The sequence below is a fragment of the Phyllopteryx taeniolatus genome, chromosome 4 (genome assembly GCF_024500385.1).
Source record: "Phyllopteryx taeniolatus isolate TA_2022b chromosome 4, UOR_Ptae_1.2, whole genome shotgun sequence".
In the NCBI taxonomy this organism is placed as follows: Eukaryota; Metazoa; Chordata; class Actinopteri; order Syngnathiformes; family Syngnathidae; genus Phyllopteryx; species Phyllopteryx taeniolatus.
This window is the reverse complement of record NC_084505.1, coordinates 17846363-17858074: the sequence shown is the minus strand read 5'-3', so window position 1 is coordinate 17858074 and position 11712 is coordinate 17846363. Positions and strand designations below refer to the sequence as shown.

Here is an 11712-nt window from a genome sequence, read left to right as displayed (position 1 = left end):
GCTATCCCAAACGTCTTTACTCCTGTCCTTTGTAGAACGTTTTAATATTAATTTAAATCATGAGCAAAATATACATATGTACATTATATATATATATATATATATATATATATATATATATATATATATATATATATATATATATTGTACATATGTATATTTGCTCATGATTTATATATATATATATATATATATATATATGGATAATAGTGAATTAATTCGTTTTTGGTGGCTTTCGGTTCACTCGTGTTGATGCAGATAATCTCTTGACAAAATCGCTTCTGTTTTGTTTCGGTTCATGCCACACCAGGCAAAGAGGCGAAACAACAGCACACGAGCAAGTTCCGACACTTTGAAGTGTGACGTGTGTTGAGTTTCCGGGTTAGAGTTCGCCACAATAATAATGGCGGTGGCGGACTTCTAGTTACATGCTGTCTTGAGTTTTAACACAGCAGAATGAGGGAGACACCTTTGTCAAACTGTGAGAGGGATTTCTTGCTTCAAGCCATCCAAGAGAAAAAGGTAAATATTGCCAGTTTGTGTTGGAAACGCTATCTAGTCGTGGTCAAAACATTGGCTATGGTTTGGATAATTCAAATGAACGAAGTTTAAATGTTGCTCGATTAAAAACGCCCACTGTATTGTATCGTATATGTACATCAAATACTGCAAATAATGACTTGGCATTTGCTTCTGCAGCGCCTGGATGGACGGCAGACTTATGACTACAGGAAAATCAAGGTCATGTTTGGGACTGACTTTGGATGCTGCTTCGTGGAACTGGGCAAAACGAGGTGAACGAGTGGGCACAAAAAGAAAACTCTTAACTGTTTGATTCAGCACTCTGTCGTGGCAAACGTTTTGGTTGTATTGACTGTGAGTGCAAAAATGAAAAGCATTTGTTGGTCCAGCTAAAGCCTTCAAGCGTTCCGTCTACCCAGTTAAACATGTTTGTTTCTCAAATTAAGATGCACACACAAAACCTTGATGGCCATTTCAATTTGGGCTTTTTGCTGTCTTGCAACAGTGTCAGTCAGCATTTAAATAATCACTGAAATAATACCATAATAATAATACAATTTGATCTTCTGTTATTCTGTTATTGATCAATGTGTAGGTAAGGATAGGGTATGAAATTAATACATTCAATTTCTATAGGTTGGCAGCTAAGCAGTCATAGCCGTAAATACAATTTTACTAACTATTGGCATAGTTTTATAATTAATAATTGCCGGGTTTGATGTATTTTTATATTTTAATGAATATACAGCACTTTGTGTTGCATTTTTTTGTATGCAAAGCACTTACAAATAAAGTTTGATTGACTGATTAATAATTTATTTAGGTGTTTTGGCTTTTGGTTTTCGGCCTTGGGTTCCTCAGTTTCAGTAACGAATTTTCCTTTCAGTGCATCACTAACTCAAATACTGTTTTAGTTGGCTCCATACTGTATGTTAATTAATCACGTCAACACTCAAACCGTTTCCTGAGCCAGTGATGCGTCACACGTCATCGGTGATTGATTTTCTCCCTCAAATACTGTTCAGGGTCTCACTTGATGTGATCTTGTAAACATATCCTCACAACTATTTTGTGATAAAGCCTTTTCATTATACAGGGTAATGGCCCAGGTATCCTGTGAGTTGGTGGCTCCCAAAGAGAACAGACCAAACGAGGGACTCATGTTCTTCAATATAGAGCTGTCACCCATGGCTTCACCAGCATTTGAACAGGGAAGGTGAAGAAAAGAAAATTCCATTTTCATCTGATTTAATCATGCAATTTCTCCGGTGAAAATAAAAATGCCTCGTGATTTTCTTTCTTTGAAGGCAGTCAGAATTGTCAGTGAAGCTAAACCGACAGTTGGAGAGATGCTTAAGGAACTCCAAGTGCATTGATACCGAGTCCTTGTGTGTAGTGTCCGGAGAAAAGGTCAAACTCAACAGTTGAAAAGTAAAAAGAACTTTCTCCGCGGTGATGGTGACTGACAGTGCGACATTTGCATGACCAGGTATGGCAAATTCGGGTAGATGTACACATGCTGAATCATGATGGGAACCTGATGGATGCTGCCAGTATCGCTGCAATCGCTGCTCTTTGCCACTTCAGACGCCCTGATGTTGGCATACAGGGAGATGAAGTCACTGTGGTGAGTCGGTAATCGCCGCGGCGGTTTATATTCCCTTTTTACTGAACAAGCTGATAAATGCATGGCAGTGTCCTGTCATGTGGAACTTTCCACTTTCCCACGAGTTCTGTGATTAATCATTTATTCTGCGTGTGAATGTGTTGAGAATGTGTTGTCTGTTTCTGTGCATACGCTGCAAACAATTTGTTCTGCTCCCGCAGTACAGTCCAGAAGAAAGAGATCCCATTCCTCTTAGTATCTACCACATGCCCATCAGTGTCAGCTTCGCCTTTTTCCAGCAAGGGTAAGGCTGCAGCATATAAGACCCAAACACAATAAAAACGAGTGACACAGTCTGTTTGAATAACAGATTAATGTATTTTAAGGAAGAATAACGTGATTTTATTTATTTATATATATATTTTTTAAATTTCCTTAATGTACTAAAACAGTTGTGATAGCTACTGCAGTATTTGGTTATAAAGGATTTTCTTTTACTGTTTTTTTTTTTTTTGGTGTCATGTGCAGCACAATTTGTATATTCAAACTTAGTGGCGATTTCTGAGGGGATTTAAAAGGCCACTAGTAAACATTTAATGCTTCCTACTATGAAGGTGAAAGTGACAATCAGTAAGTGATAGTCACCTCTCTAAAAATAAGCATGTAATCAGTTTAACAGCTTTGTCAGTCGTGAATTCTGAATTGCAAACATTAACTAGTTCACCACTCACCATTTCACCACTCTAATTAGATTTTAGTCACTGGAAATATAGCAGTGTACTTTGACTGAGACTACTAGACTAGAGTAAAATTAAAGTAGTCAAAAAAAAACCCCAAAAAAACCTGCTCTTAAGCCAGACATGGGTTCGCTATACCACAGACCCTTTCTAAAAAATTGAATATCATGGAAAAGTTTATTTATTTCCATAATTCCATTCAAAAAGTTAAACTTTCATATATTATAGATTCAGGGCCCACAATTTAAACCGTTTCAAGTATTTATTTGTTTATTTTTTACATAATGTGGGCTTCCAGCTCATAAAACCCACGAAATCAGGAATTCAAAAAATGTGAAATTTAGAGAGAAATTAGGGTCACATTAAATCAATCAAAATATGGTACTTTCAAAACAATATGGTAATCTTCAATACTTGGTTGGGAATCCCTTTGCTTTAATCACTGCCTCGATGCGCCGTGGCACTGAGGCAATCAGCCTTTGGCATTGCCTGGGGTTTACGGAAGCCCAGATTTCCTTGATGCTTGCTCTTAATTCTTCTTTGTTTGTGGGTCTGGTGGCCCTCATTTTCCTCTTGATAATACCCCATAGATTCTCTGTGGGGTTTAGATCTGGCGAGTTGGCTGCCCAGTCAAGCACTGTGAAGGCATTGGCATCAAACCAGGTTTTGGTGCTTCTGGTGGTATCTATAATCTATGAAAGTTTAACTTTTTGAATGGAATTAAGGAAATAAATAAACTTTTCCATGATCTTAACATTTTTTTGGAAAGGGTCTGTATATTTACTTTGATTTAGTTTTGCCTTTATTCCATGCAAGATATTAGATACACCTATTGGAACAAGTAGTCTCCGCTGCGCAGGTACAATCTGCGGAAACGCAGTCAATCCCAGGTTGTGTACTGACTGCGCCTCCTGTTTTCTGTGCAGGACCTATCTGCTTGTAGATCCATGTGAACGGGAGGAGCGTGTGATGGATGGCTTGCTGATGATTGCAATGAACAGGCACAGAGAAATCTGCTCCATCCAGTCTAGTGGTGGCATCATGTTGCTCAAAGAGCAGGTTCAGGGACTCCTGTTGTTAGCTTTTTGAATTTTTGCCTTTGTAAATTGATAGCATGGAATAATATTGGAAAACAGATCATCAATGTATGCATTGTCCATGTTTCTGGCATTGAAGGTAATGAGATGCAGTAAAATAGCCAGCGTCAAAGTGTCTGAAATCACAGCACTCATCACTAAAGCCCTGGAGAATGACAACACAGCCCGGTGAGTTTACGAGCACATACTTGCGCATTAAGTGCTGTAAATCCAGCTCTTGTCAAGTAATAATAATTCAATGTGAATATTTTCCAGGAAGGCAGGTGGCAGATGTGGCTTTGCTGAATCAATGCCTCAAGAGCGAATCACCGCTCTAAAAAAGGAGACGACGCCAGTAGAAATGACAGATGCGACCGAACGAGCCAATGACATTTTCCTGAAGAGCGAGGTCACGCCTCAGACGTATCTTACATCGTGGCACGGAAATCAAACGTTTTTCTTTTTCGCCATTGTGGAACCTTAACTAACCAATCCCAGAAGTCCGTCTCCGGTGGTGCCGCTCCCAGGCTTGGGTCAGGTAGGGCAAGGGCTTCAGAACAGCTGGGGAATGGAGGAAGATGAACAGGAGGACGAAGAAGATTTCAACAGTGATGAAGATAAAGAAACAATGATGGAAGTGGGAAAAAAACAACAAGCGCAGGGTAGAGAAATTATATTTATCCAATCTAATTGCAGCCGCCTCTAAAGTTAGTTCTTGTAATGTCAGGAAAACAATGAACTGACCTGAGAATATATTTTTCATTTCAGGAGATGTGGTTGAGATATCAGACAGTGAAGAGGATGAAGTTGTCATACTTCAACCAGAGGCAGAAGACAAAGTTCCTAAGTAAGAGTTTCCAGTGTTGACCAGCGCTTGCTTGCACTTTTCAAAACGGTTTGGTCAAGACGTAAAAGTGCTTTTTCTGTTTAAGAAGAGTATAGATATCTGCAAAGTGTTTTTTTTTTACTCCCAAAGTGCACTCTTAGGCACGAAGGGTGTATTTGAACTTTTAAGTACATGATTTACATTGTTGACTTTTTTACAAATATAAATTAGCAGCAGTGGACTTTGGCAAAAAAAAAAAAAAAAGACAAAATTAATCATGCTTTGAACCAGGATAGGGACGATGATGATAATGCAATACAATGAACATAAAATAATGATAATTCATTTTATGTTCATTGTATTGCTTGATTTCTTGAATTTTCTCAAGTATTTTTGTATGGTGACCTTGAGGGTCCTTAACGGCGCTGGCTGTAAAATGTGATTACAAAAATGTGTGGGGGGGGGGAAATCAACTAGAACATCTTAACTTAATTTGGGGTTAATCAGAAGCATTTCAAATGGTGGCTGGTGTGTGCTGACTTCTTTGAATGTTAATTGGTTAATTCTGAACACAGCCTCCTCCCCGTTTATAAGAGGGTGTACACACTTGTACAACCACTTTATCTTGTTTATTTTTACTTCCCCTCTCTAAAAGATTTCATTTCCCCCCCCCCCCCCCCCCCACTGAGTTGTCTAGGGAATAGGTCACAGTAATTCTGGGCAAAGTTTTGAAATGATTTGTGTTGGGCTCTTTTATGTCAACAAAACCTGGCATTTGAACAGGCTGTGTAGACTTGTCTGTAGCTCATATCTACTGTATATACTTCTTCTCGCTTCCAGGAATACAAGTTCAAGTTCCCACCAGAAGGGGCCAGTGACATCAAAGAAACGGCACAGAAAATGAGAGAATACATTTAAAGAGATCAATCTAGATTTGGACAAAGTTTACCTGCGGTTTGGGCATGAAGCTCCTACGCAAGAGCAACAAATTGCTACATGCTCTTATGCAATTTTAGCCTGATTGAATCATCTGAATTTGTTGAACATTTGTTGTTGGGAAATACACCAGCTCAGTCACATCCTCGTGACACAGCATCAGGAACGACTCGAGAATCCAACTCTGACAGCCGCAGAGTTGCAGACGACCACTGTCCACAAACCATGTCACATATTTTTGTATATTAAATGGTTCAATTGATCTCAAGTTTGATGATCAGCCACCTCAGATAGTGTAGTTGTTTTTTGGAAGCATTTTACATTGTAAAGTGTTTAAAAATATCCCACCATGGGTGTGGAGATAAACATGCTGCTGTCCAAAGATTGGTCTACAGGCAGCGTCACTTCTGTGTCATAACGGGAAAGGGAAGGAACATTTTGAAACTCGAGTCGGACACGCACGTCGCTGTCATTATCAGCGAATGCCTCAGCCTTTTGCTGTTCGGAGATGTCGCAACACTCTTAACATCATTTTTTAAATAGAATGAGCTGATCTTGTGACTAATATAATGTAGTTCCCGTATGTAACAACGCTCATAAGATATGTTTCAAAACAGAATTATTTTTTGACCAAAATGTGCATAATGCTGTAGATTCTCATGGTTCAACCAGTTCTCAAACAAAGAAATCTTTCCTGTTATTAGCCTTTTTCGAATGAAGTGGTTTTTAGTTGCTTTGGAAACTTGACTCATATAATGTAGATTTCCCAAAGTGCTGAAAAAGCAGCTGTCACAGGGAAAGGCTTTTCAGCTAGTCTCTCTATAGCACAGGTGTCAAACTCAAGGCCCGCAGCGGGCCAGGGTCTATTATATAAAATGTAGGGCGGATAAAACAGCTAAACTAAGTTTATTTTGACAATTGATATGATGGTAACAGAAAAGGCGGCTTTGGAAAGAGAGACGGGGACGGATACGGCAAACTCACTACTGGCAGCGAAGGACTACGCAAAATGATGCGTGTTAAGCCGTTTTTTTAACCTTGCGCAATGCATTGGGGCACGGTCTTGTTGAAACATAAAAGCACCTTCACCGGGCTCGTCCCACAAAGTTGGAAGCAACCAATTGTCGAAAAGCTCTTGGTAAGGAAAATAAGAATACAATGAAGGGCTAGCTACCAACTCCCTTGATTTAAAATGTGGCTGGAAAAGTGGCTATTTAATGGAGCCTTGCCGGGATGAATAAGACCACACAATATAAATGAATTGAAAAAGTAATAAATAATCGTCTTGAATCACAACACAAGAGGGGGGAAAAAAAAAAAGAAGCTATGCAGGTTCCACCGAGATTTGAACTCGGATCGCTGGATTCAGAGTCCAGAGTGCTAACCATTACACCATGGAACCTTGGCTGGGCGCTGCTCCACTTGCACCTGCTTTATAAAAATGTGTTGTATATATGTGAACCGTACCAGGATTTTGTGTGTGTTCAAATATGGATACTTCTTTTTCTGCTTTGCCATCGCTGTCAACCGCACGCACGCCGTGGCTGGCATCGGCTGGCATTGGCCGCCGACAGCGCCACATGGCCCCTGGATGGCCTCCTGGTGGTTACCTGTTGCCCACGTTTCTCGTCTTTATTACAGACACACTGCACACTCAGCTGTCGATGTGAGCAACGCATTTTTGAATATTTAGAAATGACTTTTAATACAGTTCTAGTTTGGTCTCAGGACCATACTTCTGTATTTTGTGTATGGGTTATTTGAAAATTCCCGGTGAGGATAGAAATGTCCCTCAATTCCGTAACGACCATAATAATTGCACATCAATGCCACAAGATGGCAGCAATGCACTATTTGTGAAGCTCCTCGACTCACTTCTACATCATTTTGTTCCTTGGCACCGAGATGCCACAAGATGGTGCCAAAGCATTACTTTTATATTAGACAAGGCATTGACCTGAGCACCAAAACAACAAATAGGTGAGCTTTTAAGCGAAAAACATAGGATAGGATAATCTGCGAGTCATGCATATCCAGGGAAATAAAAAGAAAAAAGTGTAAAATTGTTGTAAAGGCAGATTTCTTATATTGCTCTTGTATTGGATCTCAGTGTACTCTGCAGCTGCAATGTTGTTACTGATGTGCACATTCTACCTTACATCCAAGGGAGTAATAATCTACAGTGGACGATGTGCAATTCTAAACGGAAACACATCCATCCATCCATCTCCTTCAGGGTAAAACAGGAAATGATTGTATATTAGATTTGATATGACAATTCATGATGACATGTTTATGAGGCTGCACATGGTTTAGGTATTCCTGAAACTGGTTTGACTTGAGTACGAATTTGAGGCCACTTATGTGCACGTGACCACACGCAATGGTAATGGTTGTTTCAGCACACGCCATTGAATTATGCACCATAGGAGTATGCTTTCATACTCATTCTGGGAGGAAGGAAGAATAATCAAAAGATACATATTAGAAAGCTAAAAGCTGCCTCAAGCATTATAGACAGACAGACAGCGATAGCGAGATAGCTAAGACAGATAGACAGAAGAAAATCTATTTTCCCAGTTTCATTGTATCTGCAGCATACAATGACAATAGGCTTCTATTCTATTCTACCTGTTTAACAGAATTTAAAGGAATTTATTAACATCACAGTTGTAATGTAGAATAATAATAATAATAATAATAATGCATTCCACTTCTATCGTGCTTTTCAAGGCACTGAAAGCACTTCATAATTGCACACACTATTCCTTCATTCTACAGTCACACTCTCTGGTGGTGGTCAGTTACTTGTGTAGCCGCAGCTACGCTGGGGCAGTCTGAGGAAGCACAGTAATGCTGTGAACTCGTCTAGAAGCATCACAGGTTAGAGGTTTTTTTTTTTTTGCGGGGTCTGCTTATTCTCTCTTTATTTAATGTGCGAATGGTTATGTGACAGCCCTGTGATTGACAGATGATCAGTCCAGGGTGCAGCCTGCCTCCCAACCAATTAGGTTGGGAGCCTCCACAGGAAGAGATACACATGTAGTTTACTTGCAGATTTCGGTTTGTAAAATGAAGGGCATCTCTGCCAAGTGCCAAGCAAAGGGATAGGCATGCAGCTGCGCCAACCTAACACTTCCTGTGAATGTCATTTTGAGACTTGAGAACAGAGACAATCAGAAAGTTTATTTCCCCCCCCCCCCCTCCCTTTCTATAAAACATATAGCAAACACAACAGTTTTTTTTTTCTTCCCGCAGAGGCACACTTGCCCCCAACTTCACCTCCTGCGCATGCATACTAACACTCACATGCAGGCGCGTGGCTCAGTGAATGGAAAAGTACTGGACAAAGCAGCACGAGGCGTGCGCATGTACTATCGCAAACCAGTGGCAGCCCCCCTTGTGTATCTGCACGTAGAGAACCAACAACAACCCTTGATTAGTCCCTCTAGGAGAAATTCAATTTGACACCCTGTTATAGTATATTGAAGCTATGCACAAACTGGCTTTTCAATAATGGATCAGATGTCAGGGTCCACGCACGAAGACTGCCTTGAGCAGTTGGACTGTTAGAGAGTTCGGCACCTTGCTTCGGAGCACCTCGACAGCCCCCAAATGGCAAAGTGGAATTTCTCCAGTGATCTAGTTTATCTCTTGTTTTTCCCCATACGTTGTTTCAGAGTGGAAACTGAACTAGGCACGCTCTGGTTCCAAAGTTGTTTGCGGACAACTCTTGTCACAATACAGCAGAAATGACACATTACATCGTATCGTGTCAAGTTAACGTTTTCCCCGCGTCTGTGCGAGTTTTTCCTCCAGGTACTCCAGCTGCCAAAATTTCCCGAAGGTGTGAATGCGAGTGTGAATGGCGATTCACTATTGATCAGACTAAATGGGATATGCTTCAACTTAGCAGTGAGCCAAACGAGGACCTGCAATACTGTACAGTGTAGAAAAGGAAAGGAACGATGGTAAGGCCACCTAATAGAATCACGAGTTACAAATGTAAACTAAATCGTCAATCTTTCCATCATCTTTCCCCAATAATCCAAATTGTCTCGATACAGACAATGTAGTCATATTTTCTCTAAGCAGTGTAGAAATGGATGGATTTAAGGTTAATATAAAAACTTGGTCTAAATGGGTTTCAAAGATTTTGGTCCGGATAGAAAAGATATCACGAGTGGGGTTGTGTCCTCTCCAAGAAGGCCTCGGCGTGACCCAGATGTCAGGTTTCAAATGACTGAATGAGTGCGTCACATTTCAGATCAACTGCGCAAGATTAGCGGGCATGAATACGAGGTCATCAGGAGGGCCCGTTCAAGTAAAACAAATGATAACGATAGGAATGCAAAACTGGTTTTTGAAACCGCATTGTCATGGGTTTCTGTATGACCTTTGCTGACAGAGAATGAAATCAAGCTGAGAAATAAAGTGCCGTAAATATTTCAACCATCAATTTTCTCATTAGGGTGCTGGATGACCTGGAGCCTCTCCCAGCTGACTTTCGGCGAGAGGTCGGGTACCCTCTGGACTGCTTGCCAGCTTTTCGCAAGACACATATAGACAAGCAACCATTCGCACTGCCTGTGAATATTCTCATTCATCCAGATCATTTCATTCTCAGGGCATTGAGAGGGGGCCTCGCAACTGCACTATTCTGGTAGTAAGACAACCGGAATAGTCCAGTCCAGTCCAGTCCAGTCCAGTCCATTTGCGAAACGATGACCTTCCGGTTTCAGGGTGTACACACCACCCACAAAGTTTGAAAACATTACAGAACAACCACAATATCAAGGTAATCAAGGTGCGGGACGTACTGTCGTGTTAAAAAGCAAACCGACGACCAACATCATGAGACTTGCAGACAGTCTGCTGCGTTGTGTGTGAGAAACGCATCGGTTGCGATATACCTTATCGTGGCTGTTTAATTCTTTACCTGTGAGTGTTGTGAGAAAATAATGAGAAAGGAGACACTGTCAAACCGAAGATGTGATAGAGTTCAACCAATTAGGCGAAATCATTGGAGACTTATGCAACATTTAGAAAAGATCCTCCACCTTTCCTGTGCTGATCTCAGCAGTAAACATCTGTTTCATGTTGCAAGAGGATGTTGCATGACTCGTACTCTGCCGTGCTTTCTATGATGACGAGCATTGTCTTTCAATGGGCCTGGAACGGATGTGCACTTGTGACCGATTGTCTTTCAATGGGCCTGGAACGGATGTGCACTTGTGACCGATTAACATAAGAGTCTGGCTACCAGTCTGGGATTTTACTCGTCGGTTAATTGACTAAATAGTCCATAGTTTCTGAAATGAAACTGACACTTTTATTCTAAGTCCATGTTAGAGAGTCACTCTATTGAGGTCTAAATAGCCAAAATGTGCGACCTTTAAAGCCCATCCAATAAAGAATACATAGATATTGATGAGGTATGATAGTTCCTGATCTTGGCTGAGATGAGCTGATGCAAGCTGGGGAGCTGCAGCAGCAGATGCTGTGAAACCTGAGCCCGCTTCTCTTTATTTGAGGCGTTTGTTGATTGCATCCACCTGTTATAAATAGAAGGAAAGTAAAAAAAAAAAAAAAAAAAGTAAGAGCTGTTTTTTTCCACTCAAACTCGAAGTCAGTGCTGAATACAAATTTGAAAAACAAATATCTCCTTTCTTGCTCACGTCACATTCGTCGCCATTGTTGTGAGTGTGTTTTTATTGCACAGACTTCTTATTCTCTGTTGTTGTTAACTTCCTGCGGCAGCGTTACAGCGCCACTTGTTGAAGTGTCTTTGGACGTAAACATTTCTCGAAACGATTTCATGTTTATAGGTGTGCCCGTGTGAACAACCACAGTGTTCTTTAATTCTTTCCTTATGTATTTTGACAAAAAATACCAGAGACCTTTATCACGGACATGATCTTGTTTTACAAAGTCAAGCACTTCATCCTCACTTCCTTCTACAACGCCAATTGCAATGAAGTTGGGACATTGTGTTAAACATAAATAAAA

General features: G+C 40.5%; 1 protein-coding gene and 1 non-coding gene across 3 annotated transcripts; one reads left to right on the top strand and one right to left on the bottom strand.

Annotated features, from left to right (window-relative positions):
* Positions 1-356: 356 nt before the first annotated feature.
* Positions 357-5992, top strand: exosc9 (exosome component 9). Of its 2 annotated transcripts, none has more exons than XM_061770094.1 (12): positions 357-522; positions 700-794; positions 1619-1738; positions 1830-1932; positions 2012-2149; positions 2350-2432; positions 3792-3924; positions 4042-4130; positions 4218-4364; positions 4443-4603; positions 4710-4788; positions 5608-5992. In XM_061770094.1, the coding sequence occupies exons 1-12, from the start codon at positions 457-459 to the stop codon at positions 5669-5671; spliced, it is 1278 nt and encodes a 425-aa protein (XP_061626078.1). In that variant the 5' UTR covers positions 357-456; the 3' UTR covers positions 5672-5992. The 2 variants fall into 2 exon arrangements, with proteins under 2 accessions (XP_061626078.1, XP_061626076.1); XM_061770092.1 differs by having other exon boundaries at positions 359-522; positions 4440-4603.
* A 1041-nt stretch (positions 5993-7033) lies between these two features.
* Positions 7034-7105, bottom strand: trnaq-cug (transfer RNA glutamine (anticodon CUG)). Its single transcript has one exon. It is a non-coding gene; the product is annotated as a tRNA-Gln (tRNA).
* Positions 7106-11712: the final 4607 nt, after the last annotated feature.